The sequence below is a fragment of the Pezoporus flaviventris genome, unplaced genomic scaffold (assembly GCF_033815535.1).
Source record: "Pezoporus flaviventris isolate CSIRO_AGI_PZ_B2104156 unplaced genomic scaffold, CSIRO_AGI_Pfla_v1 ptg000013l, whole genome shotgun sequence".
In the NCBI taxonomy this organism is placed as follows: Eukaryota; Metazoa; Chordata; class Aves; order Psittaciformes; family Psittacidae; genus Pezoporus; species Pezoporus flaviventris.
In genome coordinates, this window is record NW_026892561.1 from 9,101,299 (window position 1) to 9,126,888 (window position 25,590).

A 25,590-nucleotide genomic window follows, 5' to 3' on the forward strand; every position below is an offset into this window, starting at 1 on the left:
GCTGTCCCTTGCTGTACTCTTAGTGCATGAGATGGAAAATGATCTGTTAAGCCTGGAGTGATGTGCATATGCTGGCCAGCCAACAGAACGCCAAGCAAAATGTGGAGTAGCTGAGTTGTGCCTGTCTGACCTTGTGTGGGTGCTGATCTGATCAGCTACTTGTTTTTCCTTTTCTGAATTTAGTTACCTCTGAGATAAGAAACCAGCCTAACACTCTTTCTCATTTTGTCAAAACTTGCAAATGCAAGTTACTAGGGAAAGAAAAGAAGGAGAGCAGACAAGTTCTCCTGTTCAAGTTATTAACAAGGACATCCCCCACTAAAAAAATCAAATGTTAGCATGTTTTCATCATGAAGTTCTTATGTGAAAGATATTTGTTTCCTGTAGATACTACTTTTCATATAACAATGAAGTAGTTAATGCTTCTATACTTCCAACAAATGGAATTAAAATTGTGTAACATGCGCTCAGTTTTGGTGACAATTCAAGAAAAATACTTTTTGGCTTAGAAGGATTAAATTCCATCTTAGTTGCTTTAAAGAGTTTTGTTTTGCCATTCTCCTCTATATAGTTACAATGATTTGCTGCATGGCCCTGCATTTGTTATAAAATTTACAAAAGCCAGCATGGACCAAGAATTAGAGTATTCTGGCCTACATTACTAAATAAGTCCCAAAGGACCTTTGCTGTTGCTGTGTATTTAAGTACTACAAAAAATTATTCAACACTCAGTAAGTTGTATCCCATCTTAATGTTCCTAAGAAATAAAGTCTGCCAAGAAATTCTCATAAATGTGAAGAGCATGTGGAGCGTTGATGTTCTTTTTTGTCCTAGTTTGTAGACAAATGAGAGAAATCCATACTTAAAAGTTTTTCAGTCTGTCTTTACCTTATTATTTATTTTTAAATTATGATGTGCAAGAACCACAAGGAAATAACATGAAGTCAGTATTCCAGCTTTATTGGCAATAATGCTGATGCAACTATAGTATTCATCTGCCTCTTCATCTGTCTGTCCAGCTGTCTTTTCCAAGTAACTTCTGATTTCCTGATCATCTCAGAGCTACTTACATTCCTAAAAGCTTTATGAACATTAGCGTCCATTTAGGAGAGGAAGATGCAAAGTAAAGTCCCAGGTGAAGGAAAGGCAGGCAAAGCTGAGCTGTTAATACACTCTGCTTGATGGCAGCTGCCAGCTAGTTACCGCATACATAATTTGCTGATAAGCACAGTCTATACAATCTCTGGCCTGGGGAGAGCGTCTTGGAAGATGTGGTTTCATTATTTCCATTATTCATGGAACATCTTGTAATGCTAAATGATATACGAGCAGTGGGAAGATGGAAAACTCGTCTCTGTTTGATCATAAACTGCAGAAACCTCCAGGGACTAATGAGTATAATATTGCTTCATGCTACCACCTAGGTCCAATGACAAACAGTAAGTCCACAGCTAGATGCAGATGAGAAATCATCCATCTGTACTCTGACTGTCTTTGATCTGACATGGCAATTAAGTAATTGCAAAGGGTGAGCGGTGTATGTGTGCATGCACATGCATACATGGAGATCTTTAGCTCTGGCACTTTTTTCTCTAATTTGCAATCCACATTCCGCATGAAAATTGAGAGCTCGCCTTGTTTCCATTAGTAATGTTATCATTCCTGTTATATTCTGAACAAGTGCACTGTTTGTAGTGGTATGAAATCTTTCCCATGAGACTCTCCTGTTTAAATACCCTTCTTTTGTTTGAAAGAAAAGACACTTTAAGTTCCATTTTTCTTTTACTTCTGCCCTCTTCAGATGTTAAAGAATAGAGTAGCCTATTAATTCTGCTCATAGGAATTCATTCTGCTCTCATAGAACCATAACTGCATCTTAAGGTGTGCATGTGTTGGGGAGGGCAGTGGGGATATCCTTCTTTGTTCTCTTTGTCACTGTGTGCCAAATTGCTCTACAACCAGAAAATAAAACATTATGCCTACAATGCTTTTATCACACTGCCTGGAAGACCAGTCAGGAAACTAGTGCATCAGGAATAAACAAGATCAGAATAAGGGCCCATTGTTTTACAGCAGCAATGTGCTCCTATCCAACACCTTTTAAGTCTGGTTTCCAGCTCTCCTACCACTTCTACTTCTGTTGAAAGATGACTTAAGGAACAAATCTGTACGGTCAGCTCTGGATGATCAAAGCAGGAGAAAATCAAAGAAAAAACGACGAGGACGTGAGCTTAAAAGAAAAGGATGGGAAGGGGGATGTGTGGATAATGAGTTTCTTAACCTCATCTGCAAGCACCGGTTTCAAATTACTTTATACTGAACAGTCAAAGCAGGCTATCAGCAATATGTGGTTTTTACTAGAACGCTCTCTAGTGAGCGAGGATGTCCTTCAGAAGTAAGAGAAATGTTCTTTTATTTTGACAAATTTAGGATCAGGTGTCTGCAGTGGTCACTTATTGCACCTGCAGGTTTCTGGATGCACACAGTCTCCTTTGTGTGTTGCCAGTGAAGTCTGGACGGAGATTGATCTTCCACCCATGCAGGCATTTCTTCTCAAAAAGCAACTGTGCAACAAATAAAAAGCATTTTCAGATGCTTCTGTCTCTTTATGTGGCTTTGCTTTCCATTCATCTCTTGGTGCCTCATGCTTAATAGCCTCGCTAATGAAAAAAGAAAATCAATTTCACTTCACTAGATTTCCCAGAGAGATAGCGGAGTACAGGTGGTGGTTTTGGTGGAGTTTATTCTCGAAGCTTTGTTATAGAAGAACTCCAGGCCTTACTGAATGCCACACCAAATACTTCTGACTGGGGATCAAAGGCCATACTGTGAAGTCCTTCTTCCACTCACCCTCTGGTGCACACATTTCATTTAAATGCATCACACTTAGCTTCTGTTAAATAGCCTGTCAGAAAAATGCAGTATTTTCCCAAGAAAAAGAGTGTTCTTACTTGGTGCTATAAGTTGTCATAAAATTATAGCTAAAGCAGCAGTGTTTATCATGTTCTGTTACTCAATACATTGCATTACATAGAATTTAAAAACTAACTGGGGGTTCAAGGAATGGGAAGAAGCTTCTTCCTGTCTTTGTTTCACCCTTTCCTTGTTTAGTCCCAATATTATCAATGTACATCGATTCAGTTTGATCTTTACTGACATCTTGATATACATGATTCTAGGTTTTTCAGTTCAGTGATCTGCTTTTATTCTGCACAGTTTTTGTGTTAAAAGCCTGGATGTTAGAGTACAGGAATCATCACATGGGGGAATGCCGCTGCAGAGCAGAACAGTGTTTTCCATCTGTCCCTGCTTACAGGGTGTTCCTGGGAGTCTGTGTGCATGAAAACCATTCTGTCTTCAGCTTTTGAAAAATAATATTTTGATAGCCTCTTAGTATACTATAAAGAGGTTTTACAGATAAGAGCTCCATCCATCACAACTGAATACATTTTACAATTTATTAGACAAATAGCGCAATGTGACATACAACTCATCAGAAAACACAGTGACTAATTTCTATTAAAACTGTACATGTGAGTACAAGATTCTAGTCTTGGTTGCTTTCCATTCATTGCTTAGTGCATGGTATTGCTGCCATAAAGGCTTTAAAATTTAATATTTAGACCTAGGACCTGGGAATCAGATAGATGTCTGAGGCATGTATCTGATCTAATCCAGAATCTGTAGAAACTGATTTTATGTGATGGAAAGGTGAGGAAAAACTGCAAAACCATGCATTTTTGTCTTCCATACTGTATGTTTCCTGCCATCTACTGCTTAGGGTTAAATACTTGCCTAAGGCCATACAGTTTGCCAGCAGAATAGGTTACAAATGAAATTACTTGTAAGATATGTTCTTTTTAAGAGCGTGTCTCCATTGTTTGTGTGGCATAGTCCTTCTCACCTTGAAGTTCTGAATTTCAGAGGTTTTTACTTGCATCCACTTTTAATTTGCAGTCATATTAAGCAGTAATATGGACTATATATAGTATCAACAATCTACTTAGTTTTGTTTTCTTTTTCCTCTCCTCCTTCCTGCAGCACTCCAAGATGTTGAAGTTTCCATAGGATGATGTATTCTTAGTTAGAATTTAAGTCTAGTGACTGGAAGTTCAAGGTTCACATCTGCTCAGAATAATATTCCTGCACTATTGCCTATTAATTATTCTCTCACAGTAGCTTTGCAAGCAAGTATCATAAGTGAGGATGATTTACACTTCCTTGAAATTAATCTAATTAATAGATAATTTTACTATTGTACTTTCTAAAAAGATGATAAAGTTCAACAATAATGGACTCTACTATGGATTTTTCTATCTATTAATATCATTATAGATCACATTTGGTGATCAAATTAAATCATATATAGGTATTAAAAAACTTCTATTAAATGGCTTTTTTTAAATCTCATTCCAGTACTGTTGTAAATGTGCTGTGTAGAAAGAGAGAATAAAATGAATCTAACCTGATTTATTCATCAAGACAATAGCATAATTATAAAAAAAAATCAAATTTTGCTTTCTAAGTGATGTGATTACCTTACCTGGTTTGAATCTTAGGTAGTTTGAGTAACTGGCAGATTTTGAACTGTTTTGCTTTTGATCAGATTGGTTTTGAATTTGTGCCTCAGAGGACTGTTATTGTATCATTTCTTTCCCTCTGGCACGATTTTTAATGGGCTTTTAGTTTATCTTATTGACCTTGTTGCTTCTTAAGAGCAACTTTGTTTGCACTTGTATTGGGTTTACAATGTGATTAAACCAAGGGCAAACCATTTACTTCTGTATGATAGAGGAACAGCATCTCACCCAGGTCAGCAGCAGAGCCTGCTGTGGCATGCATTTGCTGCAGGTGGTGAGGGAATGTCTATTAAGAAGAGATTGTCTAACTGAGGTTTTATATGAGGACTGGTTGTTCAATTGTTGTATTTGTTTTTTTTTTTTTCCTGCATATATGATTTGTCAAAATTGCTGATTCTCCTTTCTCCTAGTAATTTGTCCTTGATTTTTGTATAAATATAATGTAGGCAATCTATCCTGTGGTCAGGGAAGACACAGAAAACTCTAAGGTTTTTAATAAATGCAGAGCTCTCCTATAGATTTCAGTAGCCTTTGGACCACCAAAGGGAAATATTTTGGGTGTAAGATGTAGGCTGCATTACTTCCCCACTTCTGTGAGTGCCTAATAACAAGAAGAGACAAAAGTGAAAGATGAGCAGAAAATGTCTTTCTGTACTTATTGTTACTTAAACTGATTTTTATCATCCTCAGATTTATGATGTCACAAAATCTCTTTTTCTTTTCACTTTAAAGGGATCTATTGTCTGCTGTCTCTTAGAGATTGACAGTATGAGGCTTTTAGGAGATGACAGCAATAAAAGAAGGCAGAGGGCGAAATAAAATGTGCGTAAGCCTAGTAGTTTACTTCATCCTTGAATGCTTTGTATGCTTTTACCCTACAGTGGACAATACTTGGCATTCCTTGGTACAATCTGGGTCAAAATTTGAGTGACTGAATCATTTAGTGTGAAAATTCCTCTTAAGTCTGTTTAAAAGTATAATAAACATTCATATGTAAACCTGACTGTGGTAGGTTTTTTTCACAGTGCAACCTGTGAATGGTGTGTTTCCTTGAGATACTTCCAAAGTAATATGAGTTAAGGCTGGCCTTTGCAAACTGTTCTTGAAGTCACGTCTAGAGACTTAAAAATGGATTGAGATACTGTTTTAGGACCCATTTCTGTAACTTCTCTGACAGAAAGGGGAGAGTGTTTTGCAAATATCTGACCCTAAACCTAACAACTCCTATTATTCTAGCTGCTGCAGCCTCTTCTCTTCTGCCTGGCATTACTGAGACCTGAGATGTTCTGAAAGTCTTTTTGTAAAAGCTTTCTGCTTTCTGGAGGTCATTTGTCTCTTAAGGTTAATACCAAAGCTATAGTTACAGAAGACTTCAGGGATGTTCTGTAATATAAAAAAGAAAATAAAAAGCAAATCAAATAGACAAGCCCTAGAAAACCAAAGGAAGCAAACAGCTCCTATGCTTGATATACTGGCAGATCATCAGGTGGAAGCAAATGACATAGGGCTTATTATGGGTATGCTGATGACTCACAAGATGACCAGGAATCTAGATAAAATTGAACCATAAAATACCTTTAGTTCAGAGAAGTTTTATAGCTGATACATGCACACTAGTAAGATCCTTTTTGAAAGAGTGAGTGCAATACCTACAATCAAGGGAGGTGACCTGAAAGCAGAAGATCAGGGTTTGAGAAGCTAGGGTTTGAGTATCAAGAGAATGGAGGACTGCCTACTGGAAGATACAAGAAGAATCTGGATCAGCTTGCTAAAACTAATTGAGAGGAGACATATCAAAGGTAAATTTCTGAGAACGGATAGGACTAATTAGATGTGTCAAACGCAGTCTGTTGTTTAGAAACCTGCTTGTAGTATAGCGGCCTTTCATTTAGCTGGCAACTCAGTACCATGCAGCCGCTTACTCATTCACCCACCTCAGTGGGTGAGATAAAAACAGTGGGCTGAGATAAGAGCAGTTTAATAATTAAAATAAGGTATAATATAATACTACTACTACAATAACAATAATAATAACAACAACAACAATGAAAAGGGAAACGACAGCGATAAAACAACAAACCCAACAAGCAGTGATGCTCAATACAGTTACTCACCACCAGCAAATAATTAAGGTCACTGAAGGAGCAGGCTGAAAAAGCTGGGGCTGATCAGCCTGGAGAAGGCTGTGTGGAGACCTCATAGCAGCCTTCCAGTATCTGAAGGGGGCCTATAGGGATGCTGGGGAGGGACTCTTCATTAGGGACTGTAGTGACAGGACAAGGGGTAATGGGTTAAAACTTAAGCAGGGGAAGTTTAGATTGGATACAAAAAAGAAGTTCTTTCCTTTAAGGGTGGTGAGGCACTGGAATGGGTTGCCCAGGGAACCGTGAATGCTCCATCCCTGGCAGTGTTCAAGGCCAGGTTGGACAGAGCCTTGGGTGAGATGGTTTAGTGTGAGGTGTCCCTGCCCATGGCAGGGGGGTTGGAACTTGATGATCTTAAGGTCCTTTCCAACCCTAACTATTCTATGATAAGAGAAAATATTTGAAAACAGTATCGTTTGGTAGCAGGGAGCTGCTGAAGCAGAGGCAATACCCAGCACAGCAAAATGGGGAGTGCTGCATGAGTTTGTGGAGGATTAGAATATCTAAGAATGGTCAGAAGGTATAAAATTAGATTTTGTGACACTCAATGAGGTAATAAACTTTCAGGCAAGAGTAAATGGAGTAAGACCAGCTAAAACTTGGCTGGTGACATTTGTGGTGAATGCTGAATAACTAGGAATGAGATTGAAAATATCAGGATTTAATGTCTTGGAACATTAACACCTGAAGTTGGGTCTTCTAGCCAAAAAAGTTCTTGGAGTTCCAAAAGACCTAGGGTTTAAACAGATTAAATGTATTTTCTAACACTATGGGGTTAGTTACGCAAGGAAAACACAGAAAAATTTCTGATTGCTTGTTTACTCTGTTTCTGATTTAATGAAACAAAGTATATAAAAAAAAATCTAATGAAAAAGGAAGGGCATCATTAATTTTGACATCTAAAATAAAATGAAAAATCAGCTGATTAGTGATATGCATTTTGTTCTTTTAACTTCTTCAGTAATGCGTGAATGTCACATTATATAACACTTACAATGAATAAACCTGGAAATGAAATAAGTTAGGATGGATCTTTGTGTTCCTCCCCTGAGTAGTGGACAGTGAGTCTCATTAATCTGTATAGCACTGTTAAATTAAACAAACTGCATTATTTGCTGAGTTTTATGGCTAAATGACAAAGTTCCTTGAGAAAATCTTGTGTTGCTTTTTTTAGAGCACTGAGACAATTTTCATGACTTGTAGTGATTGAAACAGATCATAAACTCTCATAACTTACAATGACTGTACCAATTACTACAAATCCAAATGCTCTGACAGACAACCTGGACACCATGAAAGATGGTTGGTCACATATGGCCACAGGACAGTAGGGAACTCTGTCCTGTCCCCATTCATTCTTTTACTGGTAACTGCTTTTTAAACAGCACTGGGGTAAAACTGGAGATAAAAACTGAAAACTATTACCTAAAATGTAGACCTTTGAGAAAAATAATGGAAAATATTGAAAATGGATAAAACAGTAGATGTAAGAGTAGCATCACTGCATTCATTACACATGCTTTTTAATATCATAAATCCTAGAGACTCCAGCATTAAAAATAATGTTTCTTTTTTAGAAATAACAGACTATGATTCTGGCTCTAAATGAAAATCAGGAAAATTGAGTCTTGGGATACATTATTTGATCTCATTGGCATCTTCCCTGACAGGAAGGTAAAACACTATCTTGTAACCTGTGAGACATTGCTATGAGTGTTTTAGGGTCTGAGTGGCCTTATTCTACTGTTTTAGACCAGAGTGGTGTTAAAGAGCATTGAAAATAAATGGCCTGTGAGCTCTTAGTGTGTGGGAGAGGTTTATATTCTACAGAAAGCTTGTGGGCAGAGCCTGCTTCCTGCTTTAGCAGCAAAACTGAAGATGAGAACTTGTTTTGCATATCCAAGTCAAGGCTTGTACAGTTGGCAATTGAGGAAGTTTCCTTATGGGTGTGAGCTACAAATATGGAATATTAAGTCCCACAGATCTCAACTAGAATACTTAGGAGCTGGGTTTGGTGATGTCAGACTTGACTGAAGTGGGAGTTGAAGGATTCTGATTTTGCAAATTAAGTACCTGATACACAAAGGCCCTGGAAAGGAATACAAATAAAAATTTATAATTATATGTTTCCTACTGTTCCTTTTCAAATTTAATTGTGCTTCTGGCTTTCTCTTGCTCTCATTTAAATTAATTAGAGGTATCTCTAAATGAAGGAGGAAGAGAATTCAGCAGCTGTTTTTTCCACAGTGCAAGTAGCTAGATATGCTGGCATAAAACTGAATAACCAGACATTAGTTTACCTTTGAATGAAATACCTGGTGAAATACTTGTTTCTAATTGGGTCAAGCTCTGCTGTTGTTCCAAAACAAAATGACCCGGTGAATTTTAGAGTACTTTTGCAGACAATGAAGTTGAGGAACAGGGTAATAGCAACTTTCCCAATGTCAGGCAGAACAACAAAGAGCCATTTGTGTCTGTCCCCTAGCAGAGGTGCATCCTCTCTGTCATGAGCCCATCTTGTCTTCTAGAGACCAGCCCACAGATTGTATAAGGCAGTGTTGCCACTTAAGTTTAGTTTGCAGCCATACAAAAATTATGCTCATTTTGAATTCTGGGGTTTTCCCACTACTTTTGATTCTTCTATGTTAATAAGTGAAATGAGTATGAAGGGAACAGGGGTTTGCATAAATCCTGACACCTGACAGTGTTCTATATTTCATGGACTAAAGGATAAAAAACTTTGCTAGGTGCACATTTGTGTCACATTTCTTCCATCTAAATGCTCTGGATCAGCTCTGGCAGCGTGGCTGAGAGTGGTTTCTTTCAAGTTTAAGAAAGCCACTAATAGGGTATATTTTTTCACACCTAGTACTTTTAGTTTTTAATGTAGGTTCATGTCCCAATGTATTTTTATCTAACCTTTATTAGGCAGAGATTGACAATCTTCTGTTTGAATTTTCCACAGTGTTTTCCTTGCGCATGTGCTAGTTTAATGATGCATTTTCATATGAAACACATAAAGCCTTTTTAAGCAATCATTAAAGCACAGAAAATCCTAATAAGTTCAATTACACTTGCAGATTAAAATAATACTGTAAAATACATCTATTGTATTGAACTGCTAACTCTATGAATTTTTGATCTGCTTTAAAAATGTAAATCTTGGATTTGATTAGATTAGCTCTGGAGTAATCTACACTGTATAAATCTGTCTTCCTTTCATGTGATTTGTCAGTGTTTATAGGAGGTTTGTACACACAGCTTTCACCATTATTTTCTAGGCAATAAAAGCAGCCATGCAGAAATGCCACCCATAAATGTCAGAAAACAAAGATATTTTGTTGCATTCCAAGGGCTTTGAAGGTCAAGTTCAATTCCGTTACTTCACCCAGCATGAGGGGAGTGTGATACGAAGATAAAATGTGTGTTTGGGTAGGATATATATGTTACTGTCCCTGTACTATTCTATCAGGATAACAGATCAGTGAGAGATTAAACTTTACTGCTTGAAAGAATTTCTTTTGGAAAACTATCAATTTTTATGATTTCCTCTAGCTCCTATTGAGATGTTCTGCAGAAATAATGAATCCAAAGAATTTATGGCTTTTAGTACAATGGAGATTGGCTCCCAGTTGTGGCTTTTGGGTGCTGTTCCATTGCTGGTACACCATTAAACTGTGTGTTTTCAAAAAGTAGGTCTCAGATCATGGATTTTATTGTAAATGTGAAATCGTATTTTGCTGCCTCTGATGAAAACTAGTTCACATAAAACTATCTTCCTAATTCCTAGAAGTGAGAGGTCAGCACAAAAGGGAAAGCGATGTGGTTTTGTCAGAACCACCAAGGAGTCTGTCCTGCACTGCCCCATGAGGCTGCGCTGCAAGCTCAGTGCTTTATGGACACCTTTAGTTTTGTTTTATTTTATTTTATTTTTATCTAATAAAGAGAAGACATAATAAAGCTCATAATTAAATTGAGGCCATTACCTTGATCAGTGCTTTTATTGAGTTTCGGTGCCCTGATTTAAGGCACTCCTTATTCAACTGAGGGATGTCATCAATTTCTTGAGCAGTGAGTGAGCAGTCATTATGTTCTATAACTACAGTGCTGCATATTCTTTGCTATCTGGAGAGTCTCGCTGGTGGCAACTTCTGATAACCTCTTGCTCATGTTATCCAAAGATGAATAATGACCTGGCTATTGCATGTACAAGGAATACGATTGTGATCAACAGGCAAGAAATTTTATTTAAGTTCCTGCTGCTTTGCAGGGTCAGATCATGCCAGTACTTGAAAAGGAAGTCTCTGTCAAAAATGTATCGGTCATTTGCCCCTCTGTGTGGGTACAGATGCTGCATTGCCCAGTGCAGCACTTCCTACAAATGTAAGCCTGCATTCAGTTTTTCATTTGGATCATGAAATGTTGCTATAAGCATACAGTGTTTAACGCAGTTGATCTGCATCTTAGAAAGAAAGCTCTAAGCTGTAGTGCTGTGATAATAATATGATCATTATCATATGCTACAAAAGTGCCTTGCTGAATTCTGCAAGTTCATCCAAAACCAACTGCCTAAAAACCCACCCTAGAAATTAATTCACTATATATCCTACAGATGGCATGTTGCTCTTGCACTGGAAAATGAACTTATCAGATAGAATGAACCCTAATGCAACCACCCCAGCAAATACCACATCCTTCACAAGCTTCCGTTTGCTCAGATGTTTGCTGCCCTGAAGGGTTGTATGCCACAGGAATAGTTTAAAATCTACATCTAAATCTTAGCTTTGAAGATCTCTTTAGCGATGACACTGCCATGCTGGTGTCTAGTTTCTTTATCAATCTTTTTTTTTTTCCAAAGCCCCTTTTTTAATGCTTTCAATAGAGAAAACAGCATAAAGAAAAGAACAAGAATTAAGCAGGGAAAGTGTTTTTCTCACTAAAAATAGTGCACTCCCAGCTATATGGCAGAAATTTCTAAGTTTCCTCTATGAAATAGCTGGTCTCAGCCTAGACTTCTCTGTAATTAGGTCTTTCATTTTATCAGCTATAAATGATTATGCCTATTGAAATGTTACTCCATGTACTAGCAGCAAACAATGCTTGGAGGAATAGAATGATAGATTTTATTTTTCTGATGACATGTGGCAGCTATGTATGGTTGAGGGAGGCTAAAGCAGGTTTATCCAACGAGAAGAGGGAGACTTCTGAGTCTGATGAAGTGAAATGTTTGTGTAAAAGGCTGTGGACGCTGCTCTTTCCTACTGCCAACCCAGGACAATGTGGCTACAGCTGTGCTAGAGAGTCTCTTGGTCAAATGCAAAAAAGAACAAAGGAATAAAGAAAAACTACACAGCTCAAGTAACAAAAGACTCCCCTCAGCCTGGCTGAAGAGCATCATCTCCTCTTAAGAACAGCTTCTTTCTAATGCACACTGATCCTCCTTTCTTTTGGGGAGAGCATTTTGAAAAAGCTTGTGTTTCTGCTCTCTGAATTTGGACCTTTGCCTGGTGGCTGTGAAGGAGGTCTCTAGCCCTTATATTCAGTACTTGTATTTCAGAGCAAAGCCACCATTCAGCCAGACCTTGAAAGAGCCCATATGCCTCCTCACAGTAAACAGTGTTTGCAATCCTGCCACTGGAACAAGACATTAATCTGCATTGTGTTAGGGTGCACTGCCTGTCTGAGGGTGCCTAACACAGGACTGAAATGAATAATGACCACCTGCTGGTGTTTCCATGCTCCTGAATAGCAGGTGCACTGCATACACTGTGACAGACAGCAGAGAGAGCAACTTTCCAGAAGTGCTGACCTCCCAGAGAACCGCCTGGGATGAAGCTCGTGTGAAGGGCCAGAGCAGGAGTCCTGCCAAGCGCTAAGCCGAGCAGAATCTCTCTTGTCTTCCAGTGTTATCTGGCCTTTAGAAGGAAACTGAGGCATGTGGCCAACTTTTGCTAGCTTCAAGTCCAGGATAGCAGGTAGGGATATTTGCAGAGGAAAATTCAATGGAGGCAGCTCGGGTTTGTCCAGATGGTGTAAACAATTACATTTCAGTTGTGTTAATTCCTGGTTTTGCAGCTTTTGCTCTGTAGAATAAACATTCCCCCACAGGTAGAAAGGAGCTGCAGGCAAGTGAAGGTTTCCAGCAAAAGACATTTTCTTCACAGATGTGCAGCCTGAGAATATGGGGTTACAACATTTTATTTAGTTTTGATTCTTCTGCCCCAAGCTGCTGTCATATGTTTAATTTTGTCTGATTATTTTTTTTTTTTCTCATCTAGCATTAGTACTTCCGGAGGTTACATCCCAGTGTAGAATTTGCTAAACACATAGGATGTGATTAGCCTCCTTTTGTCCTGCTGCATACCAACCGCACCAATGATTTTACTGCTAGGAGCAGAAATTGGGTTTAACTCACTTTCTGCCATGACATTCCCTTTCCTGTGAGTTTTTGAAACAAGAAATTGGGTACTTCTCATATTTCATATACAATAACAAAGAAATGCAATAGTCTTCTAATACCTACATCTTTTTTTCATACATAGGGATCTGCAGACCAGAGGTCATCTGGTATTTTATTGTTTTCTGAGAATCCATCTTGATGCATCTGTGGGGCTTTCTGTTGTTTCTTTCCTTTTGGCTTATGCTTTTTTGAGGTTATTTCTGGTTGAAAGAATCAAGTTTTTGAAACGGATTTTTCACGAAGATTTTGGCACATATAGGGTGTCTTTTAGAATGCTTGTGAAAACCATTGAATTAGGGATTCATTCATTTGATGTTGCCCTCTCATGAATCTTTATATACTTCTGTAAGGGAGAGAGAGAGGTCATCTATGTGAGGTATATCTGGCAGAGTAAGAGTTAATACTCACATATAGGTGTTTTTTTCTTTGAACTTCTTCGCAGCAGGTGAAAAATAGCTACAATCAGGTGGCACTTCAATAAGTAGTAACAACCAACTGCCAGGTTGAAAGATCACAAGTTCTTGTACCAGCAGTTCTATTATAGGTAAGTGTATGTCAACCTGTGTGTGTGTCTCAAAGCTTGCCAAGTTATTGATAAGAGCTGGGCAATAATCCAGAGTGAAAAAAAAAAAGCAAGCTGTACTGTAGAGGCTTTGTTCCTCTCTAATATTACTTTATCATGCAGAAACTACATAACTACATTAGTATTTATATTATACACCTCTACAGCTACTAATGAAGTTCACCCTAGTTGTGAAGGACATCGATGAATAACAGCAATTTTTGATTAAATATTCTTAACAGATCTTATAGAATGAAAAATCAACAACCTTATTTGAAGTGTGCTTCTCTTGCCATAGGCATTTTAATGGGGTAGATCTTTTATGCTACTGGACAGCTTTCAGTTGAAGTACAAAGAGAAGTAGCAGACTGACCAAAGGCATGCCTTGCTCAGAAGTTTAGTTGCTTTGCTGGTACTGACTTTGTGAAGATTAGATCTTTGCTAATGATGTTTTTGTGCCTTGTTGGGAGCAGAGACTGTTTGCATAGGGAACCCTAGGCCAGAAGTAGACTGCTGAAGGAAATACAAATCCAGCTTTGAGTATGCAGGAAATGAGTGGAGAAACAGTCGCTGTAGGATATGGAGAACTCAAAGTGCTGGAAAGCCTGAAATCACTTTAAGGAATAAGAGTATCTCCAGCCAAAAAAAAGATATTTCTTGTCAGGCTTTGAGTTTGGGGCATGAGAGAATAGTGACACAGATTAATTCCCAAAGTCTGGCAATGCTTTGCAATTTGAAGAAGTCAGAATCACTAGCACTTTACAAATGTAGTAACTTCTAATGCGTGATAGCATATAGGAGACGTTTAGAACACTTCAACAACTACTCATTGAAAATTAGAAGTTCTTGACCTTACATAATTTCATGTTATTACCCAAATGTGTGTGCTATTTCTGATGGGAATGCTCTTTGCAATAAAGTTAGGCAGTTACCTGAGACTAAATTTCAACAGCAATAATCTTATATGTTAGCAGCAAAGACTTTTAAGATAGACTGATGCTGCTATATCACTTGTTTGGACAACACCGTGCTAGCTCTTTGTTTCGTTTGTTGCTCAGGTCTTACCCTAGTGAGCCTGGGGGCACTCTGCAGATTTTTTATTTTAATGAAGATGTTTAACTATGTTTTATTTTGCTTTGCAAAACATTATGTCAAGATGTATGAACCTAGATACACCACCATTCGCATAAGACTGCTTTGTGAATCATAGGGAAAACTGAATTATACAACATGTTTTCAACAAATGACAACAGAAAAAGAGGTACAATGAGCTGTGCTCTTGAGAGCTCTTCAGCTGCTTTACCTATAAAAAAGGCTAGAGCTCCTACAGAGGGGGCATGCACGAAGTAATGTGTCTTCATGCCTTCTCAAATATTGTAAGCTATGAACACAGTCCTGAAACGGGGTACGTTCTTAGAAGAAATATTTTCCAGGCCATACAGAAGGCTAAAAGTCATGTGTCTTTCATCATACCTGTTCTATCTATTTTTACTTCTGCTCTTACTCCTCAGCTTCCTGGCTGCGTACATTCCAGTTTAGCAAAGGTGCCCTTTCCGTTTTCAGAAAAAAAACAACAAATCAACAACTTGCATTAATCTTAATTTTATTGGTGCTTAGAATCATAGAACCATACAACAGTTAGGGTTGGAAAGGGCCTTAAGATCACCAAGCTCCAACCCCCCTGCCATGGGCAGGGACATCTCCCACTAAACCATGTCACCCAAGGCTCTGTCCATCCTGGCCTTGAGCACTGCCAGGGATGGAGCATTCACAACTTCCCTGGGCAACCCACTCCAGTGCCTCACCACCCTCACAGTAAAGAACTTCCTCCTTATATCCAATCTAAACTTCCCCTGTTTAAGTTTTAACCCGTTACCCAAATCCAGTTTGAACCCAAACCAGATCTTACTTCTGATATAACCCCTCACCTGCTTTGTTCTCTTCTCTTGAGAGAGAAACATTGACAAGCTACCTCCTGTGGAGCCTTTGAACATATTCAGGTTAACTTCCACTTCTGGAGGAGAAGAAAATAAATCTGCAGCTACCGATTTTATGCAAATGTTGTTTGACATGTGTCTCTTTCTAAAAGGATCTTTGCTATGTAGTCTTGTTCCCCCTTTGAAAACTTCTAGGACCCCTGCCTGAGTGTCCCTCCATCAGCCCTGTTAAAGAAGGTTCAGGACAAACAAAATAGCTGGAAGGAATATTTATTTCCAATACCAGCAAAATCAGTAAGGTATGCTGAACTAGTGTGTTGAAAGAATTTCATTTTACACCTGTTGTAACAGAAAGCAGCATTTGAAGAGGATGCTCAAGACTACAAAAGAGAAAATTAAATAAAACTACCTCTTACATACAGTGGTCTACAAAATGAAACAAATTCAGTAAGTGTAGCCATTATCGTTTTCAATTGGTGCTATACTTGAGTAAAAATCCTAAAACTCTTCATCAGTCCTGTAATAAATGTAGTAAAATGTTCAGAGATATTAAAAAAGCGATTGTGTTATTCAGTATGCTCTTAAAGGTAGGAACTGTGAAACTAATACAATATTACTGCACGCTGCGTCATCTAAGAGACTCAAAGCCCTCATGTAAAGTCTTTACCTTTGATTTGCTCTTCCAAGCGCAGTGTTATCATGTATCCATGAAAATAACAAAAAATGAATACTACAGAAAATCAATTTCTGGAAAAAAGTTTATTTTCAGTTACTGTTTGGAGCATGAAATTTCACTGGTTCCAAGGGTTCTTTACTGGAGTCCTCCATAATATCATATTCAACTTTCGCACTCAACAGATTCAGGCAGTTATACTAGAAACAATAAACCTGAGAAACAGGTTCTGGTTAAAAGTTTAGGAATAGCTTCTGTTTCTTTGTGAACTTAGGGAAGTTTCCTTCAGCCTCAGTTTATGCATCTGTGAAATGGGCTTTTATTGTTAACCTCACTAGGATGGGGATTTATTACTGTTTGTGAAGTTGATAGTCTCTGCTATATAATATGTTCTAAGTGGAAGGGAGTAGCGGTTGGACTAGAAGGTAAAGGTTCTTAGTGCATACCTCAGTAAAATTTACAACTTGGGAAATTCTCTTCTTATGCTGAAAACATTTCCTTTCTTGCTCCCCACTAGACAACTGTATACAACACAAAAAATGTTTGTGTCTTCTTATTATATCAGGCATTATTGAACTATAAAAAATTCTCATCTCACACATTTTAGTAGACTATGAAAGAAAAATTACTTACACTTGTTCAGGCTGTCACATTCCCAGCAACTGAAGTTAAGGAATCACCCTTGCACTGGCAAATAGCCAAAACCAGATGATATGAAGATTATAAATAGTGTTAGGGACCATGCTGCCAAATATACATATATACACTTATAAGTTTTTAATGAAATCCTAACCAGCTTTCTTTTTTTTTCATCTGAGTGCCTATTTTAACAATGTAAATAGAAATTGAAGCCTTAGAAGTATGAATCATGCCTACTCCTTATTGATTTTATGTACACACTAGACAGAATGAGCCTGGTGTCTGAGAAATAACCGAAACTGGAATCATATTATTATGGGGACTGAGTAAAAAGGGTTGAGAAGAAACTGTTTAGTTCTAGTGTGTGCTTTCTGCCCAGTAGGGTTCCAGGTACTCTTAGGATCATAGAATCACAGAATGGATTGGATTGGAAAGGACATTAAAGCTCATATAAATCCAACCCCCTGCCATGGGCAGGGACACTTTCCACTAGACCAGGTTGATCCAAGCTGCGTCCAACCTGGCCTTGAACATTTTCAGGGATGGGGCATCCAGCAGCTTCTCTGGGCAGCCTGTGCCAGTGGCTCAACACCCTCACAGTAAAGAATTTTTTCCCAATATCTAATCTAAATTTACCCTGCTTCAGCTTAAAACCATTGCACCTTATTCTATCCTTACATACCCTTGTAAAAAGTTCCTGTTCAGCTTTCTTGTAGGTCTCCTTTAGGTTTAGGAAGGCTACTCTAAGGTATCCTCTGAGTGTTCTCTTCTCCAGGCTGAACACCACGAACTCTCTCAGCCTGTCTTCACAGGAGGGGTGCTCTGGCCCTCTGATCTGAAGGTGTCCACTTTTATCTCCTTTTTATTGTTAGTATTTCTTTTGAAACCACGAATGAGCAGTTACTTAGTGTCATAAACTCCATTGCTCCTTTGCTGTAGGATCCTGCATTCACAAGAGTGGTAATTTTCTTCTTGAAACTGTCATCTAGTCTAGTCATGTACTATAGTGAGTGAAATAAAATGTTACAAATGCTAATAGCCAATATACCACACAAGTCATCCAGCTAAGAAACTGTTTAAAATACATCTTATTGCGTACTCAATATATATAAAACATGTTTATAACTGAATATGCATTTTTAATTTAAATGTTGGCAACCTCAAAATATCTATATTAAATTAGCTAGAAGAATATAAATGTCGATGGAGATTTATGCAGGGGATGTTTCCATATTAAAGGAAACATTTCTTTTGTCAAGAGGCTGTTTGCATTCATGAGAACTGAAAATTAAGGAGGAATAAGTTTTGTTTCTGCGCAGACTTGCCAACTAATGTTGGTTTAGCTCTCTCAAATTGTAGGATGTGTAAGTATTTAAAATATTGAATCAGACAAATTTTGAGATGTTAGTCTTGTATTCATCCTTGCATATAGCTTCATACTTCTCTGTCATACCCTGATGTCGTGTAGAATTCCTGGTGTCTCCAATGCTGAATTTTAAGTTTTATCTAAGTAAGGATAGCAAAATCCATTTATCTTCAGAAAGGGAGATTTTTCAATAAGCACTTACTAGCAAATAGCAGGTTTGGGTTGGTTTTGTTTTCTTCTTGAGCAGGTAAAGGATGGAGGAACTTAAGGAGAGCAAATTACTTTTAGAGGTGCCCTTTAGAATACTATTGGCCACTGAGCAGGCTGCCTTACTTGATGCTTAAGGAGGTTAAAATTATGATAAGTAGGTGCTTTGTTGTTTTCAATATTTTTACAGTGAAACTTGTGGAGCCACTGAAATTCATTTACAATAGTTTTTTTTCCTTAAAGAATGCATATTGTTGGATCTCATGGCTTTAACAAAAATTACAGGGGAACTGAATACTTAACAAAAGCTTCCTTTGTACAAGTTGATAAATTGACACTGTGTTTGGGTATGGTTGTATTTTCTTTTCCAAAACAATTATAACAGATTCTTTGATTCCTTTCTGTTTTAAAAACACCTTTCTCTCATTGCACTGTTCCTAGGTTGTGCAGGTTCTTTCTGATTAAGCAACACGCACAAAAATCTTTGCTGATTTCTCTTTTTTTTTTCAAACGAGATTTTCTTACCTAAAAAACAAAAGGCCACACTTTTTTCTTACCTCCTGTAGTACAGTGAAGTTAAGGAGAGGAAATATAAAAATCAGATGTCATTGTAATGAAGGCCACAAAATCTAGCTGCACAGTCTGAATTCTTCAAGGGGCAGAGGCCCTTTAGAACAGTTCCCTGTGAGAAGCACACAAAGCTGATTGCAATGTTTTCAAGTTCAGAACATATCTGCACAAAATAAAAGTAGTAAAAAAAAAAAAGGTGTTCAACAAACCAGGAAGATAGAACATGTGGAAACTAGGTAGAGGTATACAGGGCAGTATTGCTGCTTCCTGCTGTGGACGTTTTGATTGAAGCATGCTGTTGTAGTGGAATGAGACTCTATATTCTCCTTTAAATATTTGCAATAATTCTGATTTTTAATAAATAATATTACTAATCCATACTCCTCCTCATTGCTTTATGATTAACACTTGTGCTGCACATCATGGCTGCTCTTAACACTTACAAGGCCCTGATATATAGCTAAATATTTCTGACTCCATCTGGTACAAAGAGAAGTGACACAGAAGGGCTCCCCAGCCAGTTTATTGCAATTTAATGTAAATCTGTTATAATGCAGATGAAGTGCGGTGGCTTCCATGAATTCTGAAAGCTGTGATTGGCTTGTGGCTGCTGTGATGCCCTCTGAAGATTTGCTGGGTTTAATTTTACATTGCACAGCCATTAGCTGACTAAAATTTCTCACTGAATCATGTTGCCACAGTACTATTCTTCATCATCCTCTTCCATTTCTCTTCAGAGTGACCTCATTCACCCAAGTTTTCCATCTCAGTCTTTCACTGTTTCTATCTTATAAATTGCAGGCTCCTAATACATCAAAGCAGATAAAGCCATTCAGTTGACCCCTTAATGTACCATTTGCTTAACTGTTGTGTGTGGGAATAAAGTAACATTCCCAGTGATTCTCACAGTTTCTGTGTTCAGAGTCTGAACCAAAGCATGGCAGCAGCGCCCTTAGGCCTTGGGCATGGGCGCATAGCCCTTGTGCACGCGAGTTCAGTAAAACTTTGTCTACATCTTTCTCAATCTGTTTGCTGGATAAATATCGTTTTTTTTTTGTTCAACATGTTGAATTCTAGTTTCTGCAGACTGTCAAATGAACCTCCAGGCAACGAACAGATTCATCTTATGTGGTTGCAATCAGAGCTCGCCTTTCACCTGTTCATCATCATTGTAGCTCAGTGATTTTATTGCTCTTAAATGTACATTCTGCAGATTCCTGTTGGTTGGTGCTATTTATAGACAGGAATTGGGGTGATCAGGTTCTGTCATCCTGCATTAAGTGTTACTATGTAGGTATGTAGGCCTTTAGGACAATAATTCCCCCTCCCCTCTCTTTTCTGTATATTGTACTGTTTAGAGGGATAGAATTACATTCAGTAAGGTGATTAAACTGTGGCAAGTTATGTAAATCTAGAATGTAATTGAAGTACAGTAAAAACACCTGTAAATGATCACTGTTCCATTCCCTCAGGGAGAATTTAAAAATAGCCTTTATCATAAAGTATCATACTTAGAATCCTTACATATGCAAACTAACATGTTTTGTCCTTGAGTAATTTTTCTGGAAGTAATTTACTACAGTTATTTAGAAAATATCTAAAAACAAGAGGGACATCATATTTCTTGAAGTTTTCCTCCTGCAGACTGGGGAATTACCCTGGGAAAAAGTTGGTATTTTACTGTGGTTATATTCACCAGTGCAATCAATTGGATTGGTTAGAGGTGGAAAACAAAGGCTAATCACACCCAGGCTTCAGAACTGTTGCATTATTAACAGTGGAGGTTAACTTGTCCAAGATAGTAGTACTTCAGTTTGTAAGTTCATGAACCTGGAATAAGGCAGAATGTTGTACTGGTTTCACCAAGCATTTATCCTACAATATGAAAGGTTATAGCATGCGTTCTGTTGCACAGGAGTTCCGTTGCACAATAAATACAATCTGTAGTGATCTTCTTCACATTAAACTTTGTGTGGTGTGGCTGCAGATGGCATTTTCCCACCGTGTATTTGTCCTGTGTCTAGAGCACTGATGATTTGGAATGGAGACTTTGGTGTGGACGTTTACATAAAATCTTCATTCCAAATACAAATAAAATGTAAAACCGATAGATGGTTATTGAAACTTAAAAAAAAAAAGGCTTATTTTTTCTTTTAATCAAAATGGATTTATTTCCAACCAGTTCTAAAAGAAACTCTAAAAACCTCTGAAATGCAAATTGAAATGATCTAGTCACCTGTTGCTTTGGTGACTTTGGTGTGGACGTTTACATAAAATCTTCATTCCAAATACAAATAAAATGTAAAACCGATAGATGGTTATTGAAACTTAAAAAAAAAAGGCTTATTTTTTCTTTTAATCAAAATGGATTTATTTCCAACCAGTTCTAAAAGAAACTCTAAAAACCTCTGAAATGCAAATTGAAATGATCTAGTCACCTGTTGCTTTGTGCTCCTGCTGTAAGGTAGCTGCCATGGACATAATTTCACATAAAGCTTTCTAAAGTGTTTTTCCTTCATCCTACAATAGAAAGTATGTATTTTTTATTAAAACCAATCCTTAATTTGAATAATTTTTTTTTCTTCTTTTTATTACAGCGAAAGTCCATTTTTGCTGTGAGTTTCATTGCCGCATTCCTCTGTCTGATCATTGTTCGTCTCACAAATGAAGTAACTTTCCCTTTGATCCTGAACTGCTTCGGACAAACCAGTGTCAAATGGATACCATTTTCTAATGGCCAAAGGCAGCCTCTGAGAACTCATTACGGATATATAAATGTGAAAACACAAGAGGTAAGCCTTGGTATCAAGAGCACAGTAAAATGGATGAGAAGATTTCTCTTTCTCTGATCTCCTGTATTGGCTTTTCTACCACCCTGCTAGTGTAAGAAGTTAAAGCAAGCAATGTTTCTGAGCAAAGTGTCTTTTTTAAAGTGTGCTACCATTGAATATTTAAAATATCCTCCATGTCTGCAGTGGAGAGAACAGTGAGCTAGACTCAAAATCATGCTTGTTTGCAGCGAAAACTGGTATTTATACAAGCAAGAGAATTTTTTATATTGATTTCAAGCCTTCAGTCCCTTTAACTCAAAAGGAGATTTTCCTCTCTGTGTTTGTAATAAAGTTCTAAAAATGTTTAATTTTGTGTGGGAGACCCAAGAACAAAGTAGTTTATTTGTGTTTATATGTACATGGAAGAGGAAAAGTGAATGATTTGTGAAATGCATGTATGTGAGTGTAGAAAATTTGTAAAGCTAGACATTTAGTGGATTTTCCTGAAACTGTTACATTAACACTTGGTGGCTATTCAAAAGTCAGATATGTATTTCCAGTCTGTATTTTACAAAGTTTTGTCCTGTATCTGATTTGCAAAATACTTGCTTGTGTGATAAAATTAGATTTTACAGAGACTTCTGCTTTAAGCTGTCTTAGTTAGCAGAATACCTAACGATGGCGCATTTTGGTGATCGTAGCACTTTTGCCCTAGACTCTTCCTATCTCTTTCTGCATGCTCATTATAACAGGTGCAAAATAAGGTAACAAAAATCAAGTCTTTCTAAAAGTTGTTTCTTATAGCACTGTCGGTCATGAGAAATACCATCAGATTCCCACTTTCTGCTACTTATTTTTTGTTATAAAATTGTTATTATTATATTCATGAATAAAATTCATTCACATAACAGCTTTCTTAGAGAACGACAATAGTTTACTTCAGGATATTCAGTCCTAAAAGTGTATTGGACAGGTTAGTTGTTTTTTTACCTTTAGAGTGTTAAATACAAAAATCAGAATGAGAGAGAATATAATTTTTAGGAGGCAGCTTCTTTTAATCCTCTGTAGCTTTTGATTGTTGTCCATGTAAGTTGCAGCATTGAGCATATCAGGGAGCAAAGTACAATATCTGCAGAGCAGAAAACATACAAGAACTTAAAAGTAAATCTCTTTGAGTCAGGGTGTGAATCCTAGTCCTAGTGAAATGAATGGGAGCTTCTGCTGAGTTCAGAAGTACTAAGTCTTCTGCCAGCATACCTTAAGCAGAAAAGGACCAGCAACACACTAAAAATGAGAGGGCATTGTGTTCTGTGTGTCCCTGTGTTATTGCCACAGAGGCAGGCATGGAATCTGAATGAGGTAGAGCTGCCATGGTCACTTGATCACTATCAGTCTGAACTGATAAGTGGAGAGGAGAGGAGCATGCTAATACATTTTTATTCACCATTGCCTCCATGAGAGGTTAGATTTAGCTTGTAGGAGCCTTAATTCATTCTTAAATTTGATAACACACTTGGAAGTTCTAACAGTAAATGGAAATGAATGTCCTGAATGTCGGTGACCAGTATTGATCAGTAAGACATTTGTCTTAATTTAGCTTAGGTCATGAAGGACTCCTTACACTTAGTAATTTTAATTGTTTTCCCCCTTGTATTTGCAGATTACATTCATATTTGCTAATTAAAATGGTAATGAAGAAACTGAACATGCCTTGCTAATTGTGAATGCACTATCTTTTGACTTAATTATTCCCTGAGTGAGGGAAGTTTCATTGTGCAGCCCATGTGAAAAGCTTTTACACCGCTCATGTTCTTAACTCACACTCATAGCTTTCTCAGACTACAATTTTTGTAACACAGATTACTTTAAAAAATAAGCTTTTTTGTACTATTTTTAATAAAAAGACCAGCAATTCTCAAATTGAGATTTGAGAATAAAACCATAGAGATTAAAACCACAGATGTCTCATTTCTGTGTAAATGCGAAATACATTGATTTTCTGTTCATTTCACAGAAGTAAGATATTCTTTTCAATTTTTTTATGCAGCTATGGTATGTAAGATAACCTCATTTAGTCCATGATGTGGGACTCCATCTTTTGTAACAGTTTTTCAGGGCTGGAGAGACAGTGTGTAGTGTGGAGCTGTTACCTGCTGATGCCACCTCTGAACTTGTCTGGTCACTGCTGAGTTCATCTGCTTTCATCAAAGTTCATTCTTTGTTGGGGTGATGATCAGAGGGAAGTTGGCTTCAGTCAGTGGTGATATGAGGACAGTACTGGGAGACTCCTGCTGCTGCTGCTGGCTTTTCCCATGACTTTATTCTCTGCTGATGATCATGAGAACACATACTGTCTTTTCAAACTCCGGAGAGGTGGAGATGGGTATTTAGCTGCTGTAGAGTGTTACATAGCAGTCAACAGAATATAATTGAGTTCATTGGCTGTTTTCTCCCAAAATGAAATCCCCTGGAGGTACACACCAGACTTCACCATCTTCCAAAATTACCCACCATGTACACACAGGTCCCCGAGCAAATGCAATACCACAAGTGGGTTTGCTTTTACCTGAAGCAGGAATAAGCCAGACTGTCTTCCCCAGCAGATTCTTTATGTGCACCATAGGAACTTTATCACCCTCTACAGTTGTAAAAGTTCTGGCAGATCCCCTAGTGTTGACCAACCAGGTGGCTTTTGGTAAATGTGTATCTCAGTGTTTAAAAGTCCCACAACCCATTGCTCTGAGTGTAGCTTTTAGCAGGCTGTTGTACCGTTTGATTTTCCCAGAGGCTGGTGCATGATAGGTGATGTGATATATCCACTCAACGCCATGTTCTTTGGCTCAATGGCTATAAGGTTGCTCTGTAAATGAGCCTCGTTGCCTGACTCAGTTCTTTCTGGGATGCCATGTAGCCATAAGACTTATGGCTACATAAGGCCTAGGACAGTGTTCAGGGTAGTGACGTGGGGCACAGTGTATGTTTCCAGCATTCCAGTGATTAATGTAAACCCCATAGGTTGAGATAAAAACAGTCCAATAACTAAAGTATAATATAAAACTTAGTACTGGTACTACTAATGATAAGGGATATAAAAATGGGAGAGAATATAAAACGAAAAGAGGAAAGGAAAAAACTCAATAAACACAAGTGGTGCACAATACAATTACTCACCAACTTCTGACCGATACCCACCCTGACCAGAGCAGAGATCTGCACCTTCTGGGTAACTCCCCCCAGTTTATATAATAGACATGACATGCTGTGGTATGGAATACCCCTTTGGCTAGTTTGGGTCAGGTGTCCTGTCTCTGCTTCCTCCTGGTTTCTTGTGCCCCCTTCTCACTGGCATAGCATGAGACTGAAAAGTCTTTGATCAGCGTAAGCACAACTTAGCAACAACTAAACACATCGGTGTGTTATCAGCATTGTTCTCAGATGAAAGAAACCCAAAACACAGCCTACACCTGCTACTAGGAAGGAGAAATAAAATAACTCTTTCAGTGAAACCAGGACATAAACAGAAGATCCAGTAAAGCTAATGTCCTAAACAAACATGGCAAGATTTTTTGCAAAATGGGGCACATGCCATCTCAGCAAGGACCAAAAGCTGAGGTAATTATACCATAATGAATTATAAAAAAGTTATGTGATGGAAGGGAAGATAGGAGAGAAGGCTTTTAA

At 37.9% G+C, this 25,590-nt stretch overlaps 1 protein-coding gene across 2 annotated transcripts in view; it reads left to right on the top strand.

Annotated features, from left to right (window-relative positions):
- Positions 1-25,590, top strand: part of ST6GALNAC3 (ST6 N-acetylgalactosaminide alpha-2,6-sialyltransferase 3) — a 251,347-nt gene that overhangs the window by 105,597 nt on the left and 120,160 nt on the right. For both annotated transcript variants that reach the window (XM_061451534.1, XM_061451533.1), the window contains exon 2: positions 21,736-21,930. Coding sequence is in view for 1 of the 2 variants with exons in the window: in XM_061451533.1 (XP_061307517.1) it covers positions 21,736-21,930 (195 nt within the window). In the remaining variant the exon portion in view is untranslated. The remainder of the gene's footprint in view (positions 1-21,735; positions 21,931-25,590) is intronic.